The following is a 23,344-nucleotide window of genomic DNA, read 5'->3' as shown; positions in this document are numbered from 1 at the left end:
TGTATGCAGCTCTGTTCTGTAAACAATAGATCCAACGGGGTAGACCCTAGACCTACAGGATTAAGGTCCAGTATGGAAGGACCCGACACACATCTGTTGGCGGAGGACCCATCAACAGGGGATGTTTCTGGGGCATCCGCCAAAAAATGTCTTTTAATAGTAACCAGTCTCATGAATTTGTTTACATCTTGGATTGTATTAAACAGATTAAACCTTTTGCTCGGTACAAAAGAAAGTCCTAGTGACAAAACATTCTCTTGATCATCTGACAAACAACATGCAGAGAGATTGATCACATCAAGACTAGTGGAGCTCAGTATCTCCTCCTGTGGCCTCCCCACCCTCTGTAACCTCCCCCTCCCCCTCTGATGTTTCCTCCCTGCACGCCTGGGCCTGGATCGTTTTTTGATTGTCCCGTACCAGCTACAGCCTGTGAGCGTGTAATCGGGGGATCACGAGGAAAGTTTCTATTTTTATTTTTGCGACGGGCACCACTGGGGGGGGACGTTACCTCTGAAGTTAGCTGATGTCTCAGAGTCCTCCTGTTCGGAATAGTCCGTCTGGGTGTCCGTGGTGTCTTCCTCGGAGTTGGCAAAAGACACCGTTTTCGGGTGTCCCGCAACAACATTGGGATTTTTCAAAATGGACGCAGCTTGGCGTTGCTTTCGCCTGAACTCCCACCATGTATAAACCATATCGGCTGAGTAATCCTTAAGATCTCTATCAAACTTGGTCCTTTTTCCTTCTATGATGGTGTTTTCCGTATCGGCAAGAAATCTGTTGGTAGCCTCCATCATCTGGGCATAGTCCGGCATAGTGTAAAATGCTTGTAGTTTAGCATCCATATCGGTAAGTTCATTATCCATATCTGTCAGTAAGCTATAGTAACCAAGGTAACGCTCCCCCTGAAGTTAAGGATCAAGCCAACAGTTTACCGTCATCAGATGCCCCTGTATTGGATTGTACATAGTTATCCTTCAAGTGAAGTCTTAATATACTTTCACCGCTATTGTGTGAATACTTTTAAAAAAAATTATATGTCCCTGTGTGTATGCTGAAGACAAGGGCCCCAGCACCCTCAGACCCCATCGTGACAGGAAGGTTTCAGAAGGTGAGCCCTAAGGTTGCACTACACCACCCAGCAACACAACCCCTCAGCATATCACCGCACAACATCAAAGGGACATTATAACCCCTTTAAGCTAGATATAAATAGTAGCTGAAACCACAAATTTTAATAACATTGGCCCACTATCTAATGTGTATGAGGGTCTTTTCCACTCACAGATATCAATGTAGAGGAGCATTGGGCATGTTGGATTTTAACTGCCTGATCCATTTGGTCCCTTGAATATAAGCTGCCAACAGAGTAATCTGGTAGTGACATTTTCGCCTCTCAGTCACAATACATATATGCTCAGCCAATCTGGTAAGATATGTTTATTGGAGGATAAAGAGAGATAGTTGTCAGCCAAACAAGCGTCTAAGAACTATCTTGTATAAATGCCCAGATCTAGCACTCCATATGGCATTCTATTATGGAAGAGTGTTTTTAACGTAGAGAAGCTCTGTTGCTTATTCACAATTCCTATTTTGTTGGCAGCATTTGACAGAGCATGTCACAAATTTTTTTTCCTTCAGTTTACAAAATCAAAAAAATACAAAAGTATAGAATGAGCCCTTAGACTTAGGTTAATAGATTAGGTCCATTACATCAACACCTGTGAGTGAGGACATTTTTAGTGGGGTTCCGTCTTTGCGTACAGCTTGGGCGCTGGTCCAAGTCCAAGTATTCCTTTAAGAGTCCTCCATTGCAGCTGGGAGGCCAGGTGGTTCCTCCTTTTTCAAGCGTATCCTAATAGTGAAACCCTCTGATAAGTCTAAATTTAGATGTTAACCCGTCTTTATGGAAAAAAGTCAACTACCCAGGTATAGGATGGTTTCAAGTTTATCTAGAGCTGTAACCTGCAGTATTACCAACTCGTCCCTTATAAATCACAGACACAGATAAGACAATGTGTCAGGATTATAAGCCTGGATAATGGCTAAGTTTTATTATGGTAATCACATTTTATAGACAGAATATGGGGCGGTACTACTCATGCGTAGTGTATTCATAAGAAATATGTAAACGTCCAATACAGGCATCATGTGGGTATTGGAAAGTCACAACAACTAACTTTAAAAAGTTTCTAAAAAGGAAAAGTTTAGATGTGAGCAAATCTTATCTAATGGCAAAAGCAAAAATAAAAAGTTGATTGATACATAAACCAAAAACAGCTTAACAGACAAATGCAATAAAATCTCTACAATGTGACCTACTATGTAACCACTAGATTCACTTATAATAACCAATTAGTGAATTCACAATCTTCAGTATGGGATTCTCAAAATTATTCCACTTCTTTTTAGTCTGTTTACTTCATTTTGTACCTAGAAAACGTCTTTATGATTAGATCACACAGGTCTAATGACTGGTCACATCTCTTCCTGTAAATAATCATATACTGTAATACATACACCAATAATATGAAGTAACTGGGCACTTATTACCGATATAATGTTTTGATCCTACTGAATTGTCTCTTGTTTCACTGAGATCATCACATATTACACACTAGAAAATGTACCCAGCGCTGCCCAGGTATAAAGTGTCAGTGTGTTAATTAGATTTGTTCTAAGGTGCCTAGGAGGCCAAGCTAAAGGTATTGTTTCATCTGAGTTAATCAGTGAAATTAGTGTATACCTGTAGTGCATAGTTGGAGGGGTTCTGTATACCCACAATGTATAGTTTTTAGGGGTCTCGCATATCTGTAGTGCATAGTTGGGGGGGCTGTATACCTATAGTGTATAGTTGGGGGGGTCCTGTATACCTGTAGTGTGTAGTTGGGGGGGCTGTATACCTGTAGTGTATAGTTGAGGGAGGTCCTGTATACCTGCAGTGTACAGTTGGTGAAGGTCCTGTATACCTGTACTGTATAGTTCGGGGGTCCTGTATACCTGTAGTATATAGTTGGTGCTGTATACCTGTAATGTATAGTTGGTGGAGGTCTTGTATACCTGTAGTTTATAGTTTGAGGGTCGTGGATACCTGTAGTGTATAATTGGTGGAGGTCTTGTATACCTGTAGTATATAGTTCGGGGGTCCTGTATACCTGTAATGCATAGTTTGAAGGTCCTGTATAACTGTAGTATAGAGTTGGCGGAGGTCCTGTATACCTGTAGTGTATAGTTTGGGGTACTATATACCTGTAGTATATAGTTGGTGGAGTTCCTGTATACCTGTTGTATATAGCTTTGGGGTCCTGTATACCTGTAGTATAGAGTTGGTGAAGGTGCTGTATACCTGTAGTATATAGTTGGTGGAGTTCCTGTATACCTGTAGTGTATAGTTTGGGGTCCTGTATACCTGTAGTATATAGTTAGTGGAAGTCCTGTATACCTGAAGTATATAGTTGGTGGAGGTCCTGTATACCTGTAGTCTATAGTTTTGGGGTCCTGTATACCTGTAGTGTAAAGTTTGGGGTCCTGTATACCTGTAGTATAGAGTTGGTGAAGGTGCTGTATACCTGTAGTATATAGTTGGTGGAGTTCCTGTATACCTGTAGTGTATAGTTTGGGGTCCTGTATACCTGTAGTATATAGTTGGTGGAGGTCCTGTATACCTGTAGTATATAGTTGGTGGAGGTCCCGTGCACCTGTAGTGTATAGTTTTGGGGTCCTGTATACCTGTAGTGTCCTGTATACCTGCAGGGTCGTATTTACCATTAGGCACCCATGGTCTGGTGCGTAGGGTAGCACCTTGCAGAGGGGCAGTACCCTCCCATTGAGACATGCCAGAAAATCTGGTGTCTTTTCGAGGGGGGTATGGCGGTATTGGTCAGGTCTGGTATAGCGTCACAATGTGGCGGTATTGGTCAGGTCTGGTATGGCAGTGTTATCCAGTCACAGTATGGCGGTATTGGTCAGGTGTGGTATGACAGTATTATCCAGTTACAGTATGGCGGTATTGGTCAGGTCTGGTATAGCAGTTTTTTTCAGTCATAGTATGGTGGTATTGGTCAGGTGTGTTATGACAGTGTTACCCAGTCACAGTATGGTAGTATTGGTCAGGTCTGGTGTGGCGATGTTATCCAGTCATGGTATGGTGGTATTGGTCAGGTCTGGTATAGCGGTGTTATCCAGTCACAGTATGGCGGTATTGGTCAGGTCTGGTATGGCAGTCTTATCCAGTCACAGTATGGCGGTATTGGTCAGGTCTGGTGTGGCAGTGCTATCCAGTCACAGTTTGGTATACCTGTACTGCCCTGTATATACATGTACTGTATAGATGGAGTAGGGGGCCCTGTATATACATGTACTGTATAGATGGAGTAGGGGGCCCTGTATATACATGTACTGTATAGATGGAGTAGGGGGTCCTGTATATACATGTACTGTATAGATGGAGTAGGGGGTCCTGTATATACATGTACTGTATAGATGGAGTAGGGGGTCCTGTATATACATGTACTGTATAGATGGAGTAGGGGACCCTGTATATACATGTACTGTATAGATGGAGTAGGGGGTCTACCAGTTATTACTGTGGATGTTGTGTGGCAGCTTCCCTAGCAACCATTGCTCCCTGTGAAAATGAAAGCAGTAATCCTATTGGTTGCTAAGGCTCCAACTGCCGTGTCTGCTGCAGCTAATTATATTACCTGTGTTTGCAGTGAGGAGATTTTGCCATTCATCTCTATGGGGCGCCGCTCTTCCCCCTCCCCCTCCCCTCCTGTACATCTGGCGGGGACGGAACCTTCGCTAAAACCTTCCCGGGGACCCAAAGTATCTGTGTGCCAAATTTGGGGTCAAACGGTTCAGGCGTTTGGAAGTCTATTTGGGACAGACAGACAGACAGACTTTGATTTTTATTATAAAGATAAAATAACCACCATAGAAATCAAAGCAAAGTATATACTACACATCATCTAAGGTTTCAAACTTTTTTTTTTTTTTTTTTTAAATATACCATATGATCCTTTTTGTAATAGTTAATAACATTGGTATGGATCCTTAAACCTATCTTTTGACTGACAGGCCTCTTTACAGACACTGGGACTCTTGGCCTCAGTTATATAGCTTCTTTTAAAGGAAACCTGTCACCCCCCGTGCCCGAGTGACAGGCTCCTGACCCCCCGTTAGATCCCCCTATACTTACCTCATCGCGCCGGGTCCCGCTTCCTGAGCCGGTCGGGTGACTGAGATTTCAGCACCCAGCGCACGCGCTCACAGCAGTGTCCGATGCCCATAGAGAATAACGGAGCATCGGACTCACCATTCATTCTCTATGAGCATCTGACTCTCCTGTGAGCGTGCACGCCGGGCTTCGGGCGCTGAAATCTCAGTCAACCGACCGGCGCAATGAGATAAATATAGGGGGATCTAACGGGGGTCGGGAGCCTGTCACCCCGGCACGGGGGGTGACAGGTCCTCTTTAAGGCCACTAGTATCAACTCAGACATTGGCTTTGTTCTCTCCCCATCCACCTGTACACTATGTACGGTTACCTCAGGAAGAGACCGGAAACATCTCCCCATTCCCTTGTACACTTTGTATGCAGTTACCTTGAGAAGACCACGGAAACTACAGCATCGGCAGCTTTGTCTATCATCCGTCACCCTTTTTGGCATCAGGGTTTGCCTGCATGAACGTTGCGTCAGCCACTCTATGGCAGCTCTTCTTCTTTGAACAGTGTTACATATTATTAAGCCCAGGGACCCAACAAATCTCTCATTTGCCAATTAACCCATAATAGTGGGCTTCATATAGACATCTGCACAGTTACCTCCAACCATTTTACATGTCTCAGTGATTGTCCTCACCTCCAGCTTATGGCAGGAGCGGTTTCTGCAGTGGAACGTCACGCTGCATGGCGGTCACCATATATCCTTGCGTCTTGTGTCATCCATCTTTGAAAAGTCTGGGATAATCTACAATTAAAACTTTTAAACTTTCATTAATATTTTGGCTTTCAATTACATTTTCATCCTTCAGATTTAAAATATCAAACACAATAAGTAACGAAAACATCTTTATTTAAAAATAAAAAGTTTATACGGTGTTTAAAATTTTTTTTTTTTAAATCTAAATGGGCTACTCCCATTTACCTCTATCCCCTCCCCCTTTGAATCTAAAAGAAATAGAGCAAAAAAACACAGGCACCGGTGCCTCGTGTAACACCTTAGGATAAAAGAGATAGTGGGTAGGGAGGTATTGCACTCACCTAAAAGCCACTTGGGCTTAATGCGTATCACCCAAAGAGGGTAGCGAAGTGTAGAACTGTCGAGATCCCAGTAGCTGCTAAGCTAGACGTACCAGCGGACGGGATGCTCCCACCGGGGGCCCGTATAGGAATATTGCAAAGAAAATGTTAAAAAACACCGGTATAGTGACTCCAGCGCTGCTACTGTAAGACCATCACGGGACTCCAATAGTTAAGATTAAAAGGGTTTATTTAGAAAACATAGCATGAGGTTAACATGTTTCGGAAAAAAAACTATCCCTTCCTCAGAACCAGATGCATACTGGTTCTGAGGAAGGGATAGTTTTTTTCCCGAAACATGTTAACCTCATGCTATGTTTTCTAAATAAACCCTTTTAATCTTAACTATTGGAGTCCCGTGATGGTCTTACAGTAGCAGCGCTGGAGTCACTATACCGGTGTTTTTTAACATTTTCTTTGCACCATTTGAATCTACATCAAGAGGCAACAGAGATGCTGGATTCAATGCACTTAGCAAAAAAAAAAAAATATATATATATATATATATATATATTGTAATGTTTTCAGCCCTGGGATCTGGGGCAAAGTCCATTCATGAAGAGACACAGACAAGGTTGCAGTCTAAATGCAGTAACCTCCGTAGTTTTATTGGCAGCAGTGGAGGTGCAATGGAAACAGGTACAAAATAACATAAACAGTAAAATAAAAACCTGCTCGTCTGAGCACTACCTAAACAGTGTTAGTTCCCTCACTAGCACTATAGCAAACAAACACAAAACCTTGCAGGAGACACAGGTACCTTCTGTGTGCAGCTCAGCAGACAAACACTTGTCCTTGTGTAGCAGCCACACCCCCCATCCAGCTGACTAGCTGGCTCTATATAGGCTGGACAAACTGTGGCCTGGAACATGGGGAGTCGTCACCCACCCAACACTCACTACTCCCAGTAAGAACCGTCCCGGATCAGCTGTCTACAAACAGCTATACTAACTATAAAAAGGTGTCAACCACTTACTGCAGCTAACACAGCTGAATTATCGGTTCTTACTTTACCAAGGCCCGATACCTCGGTAACATGTATGTAGAGAACCTAGCTGGAATATATACCCCATTATATACCTTCCCAGCTGCTGTCTTACAATATATATATATATATATATATATATATATATATACACTACCGTTCAAAAGTTTGGGGTCACCCAAACAATTTTGTGTTTTCCATGAAAAGTCACACTTATTCACCACCATACGTTGTGAAATGAATAGAAAATAGAGTCAAGACATTGACAAGGTTAGAAATAATGATTTGTTGTCAGGAACTTACCTTGCCTGGCTCCAGCGGCGTCTCCTTCCAGCTCGGCTCCGGCGGTCGGCTCAGGAGCACGCTGTTGCTCCGCCCGCCGGAGCCGAGTGACGTCACAGAGACCCGACGGCGTCCCTAGCAACCGTGGTCTCACGTGACTGTCAGCCGCCCAGCACGCAGCTGCAGTGTCTTACACTCAGGCTGAGTGACAGGTTGCCCGGCCACTCAGCCTGCAGTGCACCAGCTGCAGTGAGACTGGACTCAGGAGGCCGGACCAATCAGCCTTTGGTCCGGGCTCCTGGTCCAGTATAAAGTCTAATCATTGCCAGTATGAAATCTCTGGCTATTAGGTAACCCCTGGTCCCAGCTCTCCCCAGTCTTTTCCTGCGTTTCCCGTCCTAATTCCCTTCTGCCTGCTTACTCGTGTTCCTGACCTCCCGTCTGACCTGTGACTATTCTTTGTGTGCCGATTTTGTACCGAGTTGCCCGTGTGGTTTGACCTAGCTTGTTTACTACTCTTTATTGTGTTTTGTCTGTCGTGTTTTGTGTCCCACGTACTCAGTGCAGGGAATGTCTTCGTGGTTGTCCGCGACCGCCTAGGGTCGACTGAGGCAATTAGGCAGGGACAGTGGGTGGGTTCAGATCAGGGCCCACTGTCTGGTTGTGTTTGTCTGTTCCTGACATTTGTATTTGAAATAACATTGTTTTTACATCAAACTTTGCTTTCGTCAAAGAATCCTCCTTTTGCAGCAATTCCAGCATTGCACACCTTTGGCATTCTAGCTGTTAATCTGTTGAGGTAAGCTGGAGAAATTGCCCCCCACGCTTCTAGAAGCAGCTCCCACAAGTTGGATTGGTTGGATGGGCACTTCTGGCGTACCATACGGTCAAGCTGCTCCCACAACAGCTCAATGGGGTTCAGATCTGGTGACTGCGCTGGCCACTCCATTACCTATGATAGAATACCAGCTGTCTGCTTCTGCTGTAAATAGTTCTTGCACAATTTGGAGGTGTGTTTAGGGTCATTGTCCTGTTGTAGGATGAAATTGGCTCCAATCAAGCGCTGTCCACTGGGTATGGCATGGCGGTGCAGAGTGATAGCCTTCCTTATTCAGAATCCCTTTTACCCTGTACAAATCTCCCCCCTTACCAGCAACCCCAGACCATCACATTACCTCCACCATGCTTAACAGATGGCGTCAGGCATTCTTCCAGCATCTTTTCATTTGTTCTGCATCTCACAAACGTTCTTCTTTGTGATCCAAACACCATTAAACTTGGATTCGTCCGTCCACAACACTTTTTTCCAGTCTTCCTCTGTCCAATGTCTGTGTTCTTTTGCCCATCTTAATCTTTTTCTTTTATTGGCCAGTCTCAGATATGGCTTTTTCTTTGCCACTCTGCCCTGAAGCCCAAAATCCCGCAGCCGCCTCTTCACTGTAGATGTTGACACTGGTGTTTTGCGGGTACTATTTAATGAAGATGCCAGTTGGGGACCTGTGAGGCGTCTTTTTCTCAAACTAGAGACTCTAATGTGCTTATCTTCTTGCTTAGTTGTACAACGCAGCCTCCCACTTCTTTTTCTACTCTGGTTAGAGTCTGTTTGTGCTGTCCTCTGAAGGGAGTAGTACACACGTTGTAGGAAATCTTCAATTTCTTAGCAATTTCTCGCATGGAATAGCCTTCATTTCTAAGAACAAGAATAGACTGTCGAGTTTCAGATGAAAGTTCTCTTTTTCTGGCCATTTTGAGCGTTTAATTGACCCCACAAATGTGATGCTCCAGAAACACAATCTGCTCAAAGGAAGGTCAGTTTTGTAGCTTCTGTAACGAGCTAGACTGTTTTCAGATGTGTGAACATGATTGCACAAGGGTTTTCTAATCATCAATTAGCCTTCTGAGCCAATGAGCAAACACATTGTACCATTAGAACACTGGAGTGATAGTTGCTGGAAATGGGCCTCTATACACCTATGTAGATATTGCACCAAAAACCAGACATTTGCAGCTAGAATAGTCATTTACCACATTAGCAATGTATAGAGTGTATTTGTTTAAAGTTAGGACTAGTTTAAAGTTATCTTCATTGAAAAGTACAGTGCTTTTTCTTCAAAAATAAGGACATTTTAATGTGACCCCAAACTTTTGATCGGTAGTGTACATATTACATGTGACAGCTGAACCCACCAAATTTAGTCATATCAGCCCACTATCTAATGTGTATGAGGGCCTCCTGACTTTCACCGACAGATGTTGGGAGAAGATCTTTGGGCATGTTGGATTTGAGCCATACTATTTATTTCCTTGCATATAAGCAGCTGACAGAGGAATCGTGTAGTGATTTCTTCCCTCTCCTCGTTCAGAACATATATATGCTTAGCCAGGCTGATCAGATATGTGTATGTTTGGATATAGAAAGATTTTAACACAGAGCGGGAGTGGATCACATTGCAACAGTTTTCAATGGAGCTGCATCATAGAGGGCCAGGGGTTTCCTCCCACTTGGGGTGGATTCTGCAGCTTGCACCCGCTCATGGGCGCTAGCGACAGCACACATCTCCGCTGCACCTATAGGCTTCATTGTATGGTTTGCCAGATTCTGCCATCCGCCCAAAGAATGAGCGGGTTCATACTTTAGGCGGCCAGCGAACTCTGGCAAATCATAGAATAAAGCCTATAGGAGCAGAAGAGATGCACTCGGCCTTCAGCATCCACTAGCAGGTGCGAGCTGCGAAATCTGCGGCGGGCGATATGCCAGGATTCCATAGTGTACACATACCCTAAGCTCTTTGACTTAGTAGGTTAATTTTTATGGCTGTGCACAATTTGGGAGATAAGCACAGCCATAAAACAGCCATGTTTAAGTCTAAAATGTAAACTAATAACCCCACCAATATAATAAAATCCAGTAAAAACATGAAATAGTTTAGAAAAATATTTATTTATCTATACATTTACAAAAAGTATTTCTAAAAAGCAAATAAATGACTTAAAAATCTTAATAAGTTGGGGAGGGTAGTAGTAATGTAAAATAACATGCTAAATTCATATAAATTGTTGAGTAATACAAAGTTATTTCTAAAACATATCAATATATCCATACATTGTAACAAGTAAAAGTATCAGTCATACCTCAACATGAGGAATTGTTTATTCTGTAATTTATTCTAAATATAAATAAATTCTCTCTCTATCATGTTATTTATAAGCATTAGAGATGAGCGAACCTCCAGCATGCTCGAGTCCAGCCGAACCTGAACGTTCGGTATTTGATTAGCTGGGCTGCTGAAGTTGGATAAAGCTCTAAGGTTGTCTGGAAAACATGGATACAGCCAATGACTATACCCATGTTTTCCACATAGCCTTAGGGCTTTATCCAAGTTCAGCAGCCACCGCTAATCAAGTGCCGAACGATCGGGTTCGGATGGATTCGAGCATGCTCCAGGTTCGCTCATCTCTAATAAGCATCATATGAAATCAAAGTCGGTAAACTCATTGAAAGCCGCACTCTTCAATGATCATGTCGTTATGGTGTCTTACAACAAGGTGTCTATCCTCATGAAACATCATGGACAATGGCTGCATCTTGATAGGAACACACGATGAACATTCCATTCTTTCAGAATCCTTCAAATTCATTAAACTCTGTAAAACAAAAAAAATATTAATATTATATGGTCTAAATAAGTAAATGAATGATATTTTAAAATGGTTGTTTCATGAAGGTCATGTAGTTGTCAAAAAAAATAACGAAAAGGTAAGAAAATAAAAAGTAAACTATACCTAAAGTCATAGTAGATGTAATAAACTTCCAGTTATTACATATAAACTCTTTAAATCCTAAACAATAATTTAACATTCATTCTTTTAAACTTCATTTGCATACAAAACTAGAGCATCTTCTTACCTTTATGTAGTCATGGTTTGTTGTCTTTGAAGTCTCCTTTAGTGGTGAATGACAGGTTTCCTCACATCGGTAAGCATTATACTTTTTGGGGTAGATAACCCATTTGTCCCAACCAATTTCTTTGAAGTCCACCACCATGTCCACTTTTCTACATGATGGTTTGTGTTGTTCTACCACAGCAGGGTAGATACGTCTTGGATTTCCTAGCTGGCTTTCACTCTTGGTCCTCGTGTGTCTACGTAGCCCAACCTTCATAGTGTTCATTGCCAATTTTCGGATGAGGCTTGGGGTGTTGGGTTTGGAAAATGGGTTATGTTTAGTAAAGAACACAATGATGGCTTGATCTGTGGTGATTTCGGTTAAAGAGACATCACGCTTCTTGATCTTTCTTGCATTCTGAGGTACATTTTTATCAGACATATGTACTGATGTCACATCTCCATCTCCATGGTCGGTCAGTCTCTTTCTCCACAGACTATTTTCCATCAGTTTGGTGACATTGAATGTTGTCCAAGAAGTATTTTCAATATCAGGTATATTTGTTGTGACTGATCCCAAGAAGAGTTTGTGTTGTCCATTGGTTATGTGGTAGATGTCTACTGTTATGCTACTGGATGTTGTGAATGGTGGAAGATAAACTCGGAGTTCCACCATTCGTAGTTCATCAGTTCTTGAAACAGAAGAGAAGTCAAAAGTCAATGACCACCGATTCTCTTCCACTGTGAAATCTGAAAACAAATGTGAGAATTACTTTCTTTGTAATTGATAAGATACATTTTACTTTAACTCAAAAATTACTGGTTGACATTCATCATCATTTATCAACAAAATGATATTGGGAATTCAGACTAGTATACAAGAAACAATGTAGTAAAATGTAATTAACAATAATACTAATAAAAATGCATATAAATTAGCCAGAAGATATAAGACAGTAATAGACTATTGTACTCACCTTTTGCAGTAAGACTCTGGATGGTATCGGACTCCTCCAGAACCTGAATCTCTGGTCTTTTTAAATCCTTATTGTTTCCCATGAGAGTGTGATAGAGGTTCATCATATATAGTGGAATCTTGACTCCTTGCCCATGGTGATCAGCTCTTGGAAGAGCACTTGGTGGTAGAAAGGGTCTCCCAGAAACCAAGGAGATGAGCAGAATATATAAGAGAATCTTCATAGCTTTGGAAGTCGCCATCGTTCCCACAAAGTCCTTGTCAGCTTAGTTCAGGGAGTTCTGACTGCTGATGTGCTCCTGGAAGACTGAAGTAAAACATTCTGTAGTCCCTGTTCTTATATAGTGGGGAAAACCGAGGTGGCTTGGATTTTCACACCCCTTTATTCTTTTCACCCCCACATGAAAGGATTATTCACCTACTAGAGATCAATCATCTTTCTATTTATCATGGTAATTAGACTGGTAGTAGTAGTAGTATGGGTGATGTGGATTTATCAAATATGGTGTTTGTAGTTTGTTTTTGTTGGATGAGTGTAAATATATTTCTTGTTTTTGTTTTTTAGTTTCTGCTGAATGAATTACAAAGTTGGTAAAATACAAATAGATCACATACATGTAAACAATAGAAATGTATGCAAAATTGGTTTCTACAGAGAACAGATTTATGATTCTTCTTCTTCTTCCCCCTTTGAATTTTGCTATTAGGAAATATTGGCATATGGTAGTTTTGCAGTGTACCACGTTTTTGCATTAATGTTAAAATAGATCTGTTTAATTATTTTAACATTGGATAGTCAAGACTTTTGGAACACCCTTTATTTCAGAAATGAAAGGACTATTTCATATCTCAATACCCCAGAAAGTAGTGAATAAGGGGTCTATCTTTTGAGCTATGTCTGAAACATGGCCGCCATTCTGAAATTTTGAGCTATATTGGATAAAGGGCAAGTTTTCTTTAGTTTGCCACTTTCCCATTAGACACTAAGTTCTTGTGACACCCCATGGTTGTGGATATAGAACCTTTATAGAGACATCTAAAGCTCCTATTCCTTAAAAAATATACCGTATTTTCCGGCGTATAAGACGACTTTTTAACCCCGAAAAATCTTGTCAGAATTCGGGGGTCGTCTTATACGCTGGGTATGGTCGCCCCATAAGGTGGGGGGGCTCAAAATTTGCCGCATCCCCACCGTATGGAGCGATCATTTTAAAAAAAAAAAACAGTTAACTCACCCGGGCCCGTTCCCGGCCTCTGCGCGTCTTCTTCTCCGCTCCCGTTCCCCTGCGCAGACAGTGTGACGTACACTGGCTACGCCAGGGATGCCCGAAGCCCTCCCGAGCAGCTGAGCGTCTAATTGGAGACGCTCGGCTGCTCAGGAGAGCTTCTGAAGAATCACAGAGGCTTCGGAAGGCTGTGGAAGTACCCGAAGCCTCTGTCATTCTTCCGAAGCTCTTCCGAGCAGCCGAGCGTCCCCAATTAGACGCTCAGCTCCTCGGGAGGGATTCGGGCATCCCCGGCGCAGCCAGTGTACGTCACACTGCCTGCACCGGGGAACGGAAGCAGAGAAGAAGACGTGCGGAGGCCGGGAACCAGCCCGGGTAAGTAAACTGTTTGTTATTTTATTCATTTAGCTGCAGTTAACCTCTGCCTGATCGTAGCAGCGCTGCGGTCAGGCAGGGGTTAACATTTTCCAGTGTATAAGGCGAACCCCTGAAAATCTGATTAATCTGACAATCTAATTATACGCCCAGTCGCCTTATACGCCGGAAAATACGATACCTTTTTTTCTTCAAAAAGCGCCACTCCTATCCTACATTTGTATGTAATTTCACATGAAAGTGAATGGAGCCAACTAAGGACTGGTGTGGTGGAGTAAAGCAGCTGTGTTCTAATCCTAGATAACCCATTTAAACTGCATATACATATTACATGTGTCAGCTGAACCCACCAAATTTAGTCATATCAGCCTACTATCTAATGTGTATGAGGGCCTCCTGACTTTCACCGACAGATGTTGGGAGAAGATCTTTGGGCATGTTGGATTTGAGCCATACTATTTATTTCCTTGCATATAAGCAGCTGACAGAGGAATCGTGTAGTGATTTCTTCCCTCTCCTCGTTCAGAACATATATATGCTTAGCCAGGCTGATCAGATCTGTGTATGTTTGGATATAGAAAGATAGCTGTCAGCCGAGCAAGCTGTTAAACAACAGCTATCTTGTATATATGCTCAGATTTAGCACTCCATATGGCACTCTATTATAGAACAGTGTTTCTAAGGGAGAGTAGCTCTGGTGATTTTTCATAATTTTGTTCCAATTAGTCCCTTGTCACATTGGCAGCATTTGACAGAGTACGCCACAATTTTATTTTCCTTCCATTTGCAATATCAGAAGCCCACAGAAGTACAGGATAAGCCTATAGATTGATAAGGATTCATTTTTATGGCTCTATACAATTTGGACGTTAAGCAGAGCCATAAAATAACCGTATGTGCATCTATGATGTAAACTGATAAACCCACCAATACAATAACTTACAATACAGTAAAAAAAAGTAAACTATTTTATAAAAATATTTATTTATGTATACAGTACATTTAGAAAAAGAATTTACATAAAGGAAATAAATTACCTATTAAATTTGGGACAGTAGTAAGTCTATTCAATCAAAATAACTAGCTAAATTCGTATAAGATGTTAATTTCTAAAATATAGGGATAAACCCATACATCGTAAAGACTATGTTCACACTACGTAAAACTACGGCCGTAGTTTTTGAGAGGTGGAACAATGCCTTAGTTTCAATGGGATCCCGGTCGGAGCGTATACACATCGTATACGCTCCGGCCGGGATCCCGTGCGGCCCCACAAATAACTAACATTTCAGTTTTCTGCGGCTGCAATTCAATGAATTGCGGCCGTAGGAAACCCTGTCAGTTCACACAATAAAGCGTGCGGCTTCGGCCGCTCGCTGCATAGTGTGCAGGGGGAAGATCATCCGGCCGGTACTTAAGTACCAACCGCGATGATCCGGGCAGAGACCGGCCGTTCCGTGACCCGGCCGGGGTCACGGAGCGGCCGGATGTTCACATTGTGTGAACATAGCCTAATAAGTAAAAGTATCGGTCATACCTTAACAAGAGGAATTGTTCATTCTGTAATTTGTAATTTATTCCAAATATAAATATTTATCAAACTGGTATAAAGTAGAATTGTCCCTAGCAACCAATCAGATTCCACCTTTTATTTTACAAAGAGTCCATGAGGTGGAATGGTGGAATCTGATTGGTTGCTAGGGGCAACTAAGCCAGTTTCACTTTACACCAGTTTGATAAATCTCCCCCTCTATCTCTATTACGCCATTTATGGCAAATAAAAGCCGTTATTTCAAAACAACGGCCTGTCATTTACGATGGGATTTGCTTATTGTCATCACGCTGTGAGTATAGTGGCAGCCGGGGGAAATATACTAAAGGGGGAGAGCGCACAGGGGGGCTATATACTAATTGGGGGAGCTCACAGTGGGGCTATATACTACTGGGGGAGAGCACACAATGGGGTTATATATTCCGGGGGAGAGCGCACAGGGGGGCTATATACTACTGGGGAGCAACCAACAGGGGGGGCTATATGGGAGGGGGAGAACACACGGGAGAGATATGTATGTGTCTGTATACTATGTAGCTCTTTGGCTGAACGCCGGAAGCCAGAGCGAACGGCATGCGTCCTGCCCGGCGAGGCCTCTGGCGCTCTATTTGTTTAAATGGGTGCGGAGCAGCGGTGCGTTAGGACGCTGCAAGATATGTCCTGACACACCGACGGTCCGGCAATACGACGGGCACTATTTCCCTGCTGCATGTTTTGAACAGTCCTATTGAAAACAATGGGATCAGTTCAATGATGCGTTTCAGCGCTTTTCTCCTGCGCCAGAGGGAAACGCCACCGCACCGCCGCTTATGTGTAAACCCGGCCTTATAGGAAAAACAGAGTAGTTTAAAAAAAGAAAAAATATTTATTCATATTTACAGCTACAAAAAGTTTCCACAAAGGAACAGAATTACCCCAAAATTTGGGTAATTTGCAATAAGTCTGATCATTTAAAATGGCATTTTAAATTTATATAAAATTTTACATAATATAAATTGTTTCATAATATCAATACATTCAAACATTGTAATAAGTAAAAATATCAGTCATACCTCAACATGAGGAATTGTTCATTCTGTAATTTGTAATTTATGCAAAATAAAAATTAATTCTATCTCTATTATGTCATTTCTTAGCATAAAATCATCTGAAATCAAAGTCCTTAAGTTCATTGAGAGCCGCACTCTTCAATGATCATATCATCATGGTGTCTTACAACAAGGTGTCTATCCTCATGAAACATCATGGACAAGGGCTGCATCTTGATAGGAACACATAAAGAACATTCATTTGTTTCAAAATCCTTCAAATTGATTAAACTCTGCAAAACAAAATAACAAAAGAATATTAACATTATATGGTTTCAATAAGTGATATTAAAAGAGGTTGTTTCATAAAGGCCATGTAGTTGTCAAAAAGAATAATATGTTAAAAACATATCTTTCTATTAGTACAAGTAAGCCCTTTAAAACTTAAACAACTATTTAATACTTTTAAAATTCATTTGCATACAATAGAAAAACATCTTCTTACCTTTATGTAGTCATGGTTTGTCGTCTTTGAAGTTTCCTTTAGTGGTGAATGACAGGTTCCCTCACACCGGTAAGCATTATACTTTTTGGGGTAGATAACCCATTTGTCCCAACCAATTTCTTTGAAGTCCACCACCATGTCCACTTTTCTACATGATGGTTTGGGTTGTTCTTCTACAGCAGAGTAGATACTTCTTAGATTTCCTACTTGGCTTTCACTCTTTGTTCTCTTGTGTCTACGAAATCCAACCTTCATGGTGTTCATTGCCAATTTTCGGATAAGGCTTGGGGTGTTGGGTTTGGAAAATGGGTTATGCTTAGTAAAGAACACAATGATGGCTTGATCTGTGATTTCGGGTAGAGAGACATCACGCTTACTGATCCTTCTTGTATTCTTGAATACATTTTTATCAGGCATGTGTACTGATGTCACATCTCTATCTCCATGGTCGGTCAGCCTCTTTCCCCAAAGACTATTTTCTATTACCTTGGTGACATTAAAAGTTGCCCAAGAGTTATTTCCAATATTGGGAATATTTGTCGTGACTGATCCCAAGAAGAGTTTGTGTTGTCCATTGTTGATGTGGTAGATGTCTACTGTTATGCTGCTGGATGTTGTAAATGGTGGAATATGAACTCGGAGTTCCACCATTCGTAGTTCATCAGTTCTTGAAACAGAAGTAAAGTCAAAAGTCAGTGACCACCGATGATCCTCCACTGTGAAATCTGAAAACAAAATAGAAAATTACTATCTCTGTAATTCACAAGAAAGATTTTACTTTTAGTGGTTAATAATTAATAATAATAATATATTTATTTGTATAGCGCCAACAGATTCATATGTGAATGTAATAACTAGTTTTATCAATGTAGTAAAAATATAATTAATAATAATCAATGCATATAAATTAGCCAGAAGATACTAGACAGTAATAGACTATTGTACTCACCTTTTGCAGTAAGACTCTGGATGGTATCGGACTCCTCCAGAACCTGAATCTCTGGTCTTTTTAAATCCTTATTGTTTCCCATTAGAGTGTGATAGAGGTTCATCATATATAGTGGAATCTTGACTCCTTGCCCATGGTGATCAGCTCTTGGAAGAGCACTTGGTGGTAGAAAGGGTCTCCCAGAAACCAAGGAGATGAACAGAATATATAAGAGAATCTTCAGAACTTTGGAAGTCGCCATCCTTCCCACAAAGTCCTAGTCAGCTTAGTTCTGGGAGTTCTGACTGCTGATGTGCTCCTGGAAGACTGGAGTAAAACATTCTGTAGTCCCTGTTCTTATATAGTGGTGAGAACTGAGGTGTCTTGGATTTTCACACCCTTTTTCTTGTCACCCCCACATCAAAGGATTATTCACCTGCTAGAGATCAATCATCTTTCTATTTATCATGGTAATTAGACTGGTAGTAGTAGTAGTATGGGTGATGTGGATTTATCAAATATGGTGTTTGTAGTTTGTTTTTGTTGGATGAGTGTGAAATATATTTGTTGACCTTTTGGTTTCTGCTAAATGAATTTCAAAGTTTATAAAATATAAAGCCTTGAGGGATCACATACATGTAATACAATAGAAACATATGCAGAGTTGATTTCCACAGAGAACAGATTTATGAATTGCCTTTAATAAGTCCGTACTAATAATTTAATCCTTAGACTAAAATAAGGTTTTATGTTGTATATCTGAGGCCTTATGCCCATGGGAGTGCTGTATGTACAGACCCATATGGAGATACTTAAACTGCAACATGGGTAACTCACTAAATCACGTGGTGTCTTCATTAGATAACATATTTTTTTTTGCCCCTTGGAATTTTGCTTTAAGGAAAGGTTTTCTTATGGTAAGTTTTGCAGTGTTCCACATTTCTTGAATCAATTTGAAAAAAAAAAAAATGTTTTATTCATTTAGCAGTGGATAGTTTACCATTTATTATTGCTAGGCAACTTAAAAATAAATTACCCAATCATATTAAAATATTTATACAGGGTGAGTCAAAAGTCTTATAAGCATTATATTTTGGGGTGTAGATAACCTATTTGTCCCAACCAATTTCTTTGAAGTGGTTTAAGAGTGGATTTGGATTACAAGCACGGACCCAGAATGACTAATGCTCGTAATGCAAGGCACCACTGTATACTTATCCTAAAATGGGGGAAAAATGCAGACTATGTGGACCAGATGTTTTTTTTCTGCCATGTTTCTATGACAGTTTTTATCATATTTCAACTTAATTGTGTCTATAAATGTAAAAACTAGTTTTATTAGGTTGTATGTGGTAAAATTTAATTAACAAACAATAAGTTGTAGATATGAAGAAGGTAGAACATATACTATAGGACTGCAATAAATTGTTGTATTCACCTCTTGTAGTAAGACTCTGGATTGTATCTCCTTGTCCCTGGTTTTTTAAATCATTATTATTTCCCATGAGAGTAAGATAGAGGTTCATCGTGTACAGTGGAATCTTGACTCCTTAAAGGAGAAGTCCGGCTATTTATAAAATCAGGCAGCTGGGAGGTCATTACAAGTACGGACTTATATCTCCCTGAGCCAGCGATGACCAGTGGGACAAGCCTCAGGACCCCCGCCAGGCTCCGGGATTTCTGGCGCTGACAAGTCACGGCCTGGCTGATGGACTGGCAGCTCAGCCACTCAGCCGCTGAGCTGATTGGCTGAGCGGCCAGTCCATCAGCCAGGACAGCCCTTTTCCCCCCAAATCATAACATCATCACAACTCGGGTAAATGCCTTCTGGTGGCGGTCCAGAGGCCACCTGATTTTAATTACTGCCTTCCTTTAACCATGGTTGATACCTCTTAGAGGTGTTCTTGATGGTAGAAAGGGTCTTCCAGCAAAAACCAAGGAGATACACAATATATAAGACGATATTCATAGCCTTAAAAGAAGCCATCCTTCCCACAAAGTCCTAGTCAGCTTATCTTATTGCTAATGCGATTTTGAAAGACTGAACTAAAATTTTCAGTATTTTCTGCCCTTTTATAATGGTGAAAACTTTTGACTCTTACATCAAAGGACAGTCACACGCTACAAATCAATCATCTTTATATTTATCACGTTAATTTCAGTTTCCTTCCAGCGCAGTAGCAAGATGTTGGATGGAAACAGACCTTTAAATTCAGCCCCCAATATGATAAAAATTAGTTTTATTCTTTTAGTAATGGGGAGTTTATAGAGATGCACAAATTACTGATCTAAATGAAGCCAATCGCCTTGTTTGAGCGCTGCTCCGCTCCCTGTTGTTCCACCTCGAATGCCGGGGAAAAGCTGGATCCACTTCTGGAAAAATGGGAGACACTTCCAAGAATTTGATACAGCTTTTCCTGGGATCCTGGGAGGAGTGGCAGAGAGTGGGGCAGAGCTGAAAGGCCAGCGGCTTTATGAGCGGAGCGCAGCTCAAACAAAACGTTTTGTTAAGATCAGCAATTCGCTCATCTCTTTTAATTTACCATGTGTTATTGCCAAGTGAGTGAAAATAAATCAACCAACCAACCATAAAAAAATATGGTTTAAAAAGCAATACAATATATTAAATAAAACTTTGTTTTAAATGTTTAGATGTTTTTTTTTTTTTGCTTCATTATTATCATAGATGTCATAAACTAAGTATATAATGTTGACCTCAACCCCACAATAAAACAGAATAAACATAGTCTAAGTAACATTTTTTTAAAAGTTTATTTATGTGTAATTAAAAATGCAAACAAACAATATTACCACAATATTCTGTAAATTGAATGTAATAAAAAACAAAAAAATTCTTACAGAATTTTAAGTAATACAAAGGGGGATATTTATCATGCTTTGTGATAGCCAATCACAGCTCAGCTTTCATTTCTTTCATTGTTCGGGTAAAATGAAAGCTAAGCTCTGAATGGTTGCTGAGGGCAACAATTTGACTATAAGAAAGCATTTTTTACACATGCAGTATATATCAATAAATCTGTACATTGCATTAGGAGAAAGTATCTATTGTACCTCAACATGAGGAAATATTCAATACATAATTTATATTTTATTTAGTCTTAATATAAATTAAATTCTATCTTTATCCATTGTGCTAATTAACAAAATAAGCATAAAATATTCTAAAAGTCCTTATATTCATTGAAAGCCGCACTCTTCAATGATCATGTCGTCATGGTGTCTTACAACAAGGTGTCGATTCTCGTGAAACATCATGGACAATGGCTGCATCTTGATGGGAACACACGATGAGCATTCTGTTCTCTCGGAATCCTTCAGCTTCATAATACTCTGCAAGGAGAAAAGAAATAAGTTTGATGTGAGTGTATGATATTTATAAGGCTTGGTTCACACATAGTAAAATAAAAGCAAAATATGGCTGAAAAATGGCTATACAAGACCATATTGTTAATGTAATAATGTGCTACAGTTAAGTCTATGTAAAAATGTCAGTCTGTGCACACATTGCAAAAAATATTTACAGTGTATTTACATACAGCTGTTTTCCCATAGACTTTAATGTAGCACATTATTACATAAGGCAACCCCAATAACTGTAGTTGACAATATATGACATATTTAGCAAATACTTTTTTAGATAAAGTTATGGTACTAGACATAATAAACCTCCAAGTATTAAATGTGACTTACGAAAGGACGATACTGGTAAATGTTAATGTACAAATAAATTTTTAAAAAAATAAAAAACATGTTTTATGTATATTTAACTGAAATTTTATTCTTACCTTAATGTAGTCATGGTTTGTTATCTTTGAGGCCTCCTTCAGTGGTGAATGACAGATTCCCTCACACCGATAAGCATTGTATTTTTTGGGGTAGATAACCCATTTGTCCCAACCAATTTCTTTAAAGTCTACCATCATGTCCACTCTTTTACAGGATGATTTGTGCTGTTCCAGAACAATAGGACTGCTTGGATTTCCTTGTTGGCCTTCACTCTTGGTCCTCTTGTGTCTACGAAAGGCAGCCATCTTCATAGTGTTCACGGCCAATTTTTTGATGAGGCTTGGAGTGCCAGGTTTGGAAAATGGGCTATGCTTAGTAAAAAACACAATGATGGCTTGATCTGTGGTGATTTCTGGTACAGAAACATCGCGCTTCTTTATCCTTGCCATGCCCATGTCTGCTGATTTCATGTCTTCATCTCCATGGTTGGTAGGTCTTCTTCCCCACAGGAGGCTATTTTCCATCATTTTGGTCACATTGAAAGTTGTCCAGGAAGTTATTTTAACATCGGGTATATTTGTCATGACTGATCCTAAGAAGACTTTGTGTTGTCCGTTGTTGAGGTGGTAGATGTCTACCGTTACGTTGCTAGATTTTGTGAATGGTGGAAGATGAACTCGGAGTTCCACCATTCGTAGTTCATCAGTTCTTGAGATCGTTGAGAAGTCAAAAGTCAATGACCACCGATCTTCTTCCACTGTGAAATCTAAAAAGAAAATTGAAAATTACTATCACTGCCAATGTTATATATTTTTTACAATATCATAATCAAACATACCCTTACTAATACTATATATCAATGTATTATTATTCAATATATTATCAGTAAAGACAATAACTTTCATACTTATTTAGGAGGAACAAAGCAGTAAAATGAAATCAATAATAATAATAAAGATACAAAGAACCAGAAGATATAGGACTGTAAAGAAATGTTTTACTCACCTTTTGCCATAATACTCTGGACAGTATCAGACTCCTCCAGGACTTCAATTTCTGGTCTTTTAAGATCCTTATTATTTCCCATGAGAGTATGATAAAGATTCATCATATAGAGAGGGATCTTGACTGCATGACCTCCATGGCTGCTAGCTCTTGGAAGAGCTTTTGGTGGTAGAAAAGGCTTCCCGGAGACCATGGAGATGAAAAGAATATAGAGGGTGATCTTCAGAACCATCTTAAAGTAGACTTCCTTCCCTCAATGTCTTGTTAGCTCAGAGTCTTCTGCTTGCTGAAGTGGTCTTGAGAGACTGAACTAACCATTTCAGTAATCCTTACCCTTAAATAGTGGTGAAGGTATCTGATGTCTTCACACCTAGGACTCTTTCAAGCCCTTTGACACAACAATCAAAAGAATAATCACCTACTTGAGATCAATCATCTGTATTTTTCTTATGCTAATTTGGCTGGTAGTACAATGATTGATGTGGATTTGACATTAATCATGGTAATTCCTGATGTTTCTGCTTGGATGAATATCAAATACCTTGT

General features: G+C 40.4%; 3 protein-coding genes across 3 annotated transcripts; all 3 read right to left on the bottom strand.

Moving 5' to 3' along the window:
- Window positions 1–11,063: 11,063 nt before the first annotated feature.
- LOC138784109 (nodal homolog 3-A-like) lies at window positions 11,064–12,674 on the bottom strand. Its single transcript, XM_069959627.1, has 3 exons — window positions 12,434–12,674; window positions 11,479–12,206; window positions 11,064–11,216 (listed from the first exon to the last, which is right to left on the bottom strand). The coding sequence occupies exons 1-3, from the start codon at window positions 12,672–12,674 to the stop codon at window positions 11,064–11,066; spliced, it is 1,122 nt and encodes a 373-aa protein (XP_069815728.1).
- Window positions 12,675–16,753: 4,079 nt separating this feature from the next.
- Window positions 16,754–18,308, bottom strand: LOC138784104 (nodal homolog 3-A-like). Its single transcript, XM_069959622.1, has 3 exons — window positions 18,068–18,308; window positions 17,119–17,843; window positions 16,754–16,906 (listed from the first exon to the last, which is right to left on the bottom strand). The coding sequence occupies exons 1-3, from the start codon at window positions 18,306–18,308 to the stop codon at window positions 16,754–16,756; spliced, it is 1,119 nt and encodes a 372-aa protein (XP_069815723.1).
- A 2,936-nt stretch (window positions 18,309–21,244) lies between these two features.
- On the bottom strand, window positions 21,245–23,030 carry LOC138784097 (nodal homolog 3-A-like). Its single transcript, XM_069959615.1, has 3 exons — window positions 22,799–23,030; window positions 21,853–22,559; window positions 21,245–21,397 (listed from the first exon to the last, which is right to left on the bottom strand). Exons 1-3 carry the CDS (start codon window positions 23,028–23,030, stop codon window positions 21,245–21,247), a joined length of 1,092 nt encoding a protein of 363 aa, XP_069815716.1.
- Window positions 23,031–23,344: the final 314 nt, after the last annotated feature.

Source organism: Dendropsophus ebraccatus, chromosome 1, assembly GCF_027789765.1.
Source record: "Dendropsophus ebraccatus isolate aDenEbr1 chromosome 1, aDenEbr1.pat, whole genome shotgun sequence".
NCBI lineage: Eukaryota > Metazoa > Chordata > Amphibia > Anura > Hylidae > Dendropsophus > Dendropsophus ebraccatus.
This window is presented reverse-complemented; position numbering and strand designations above follow the sequence as displayed.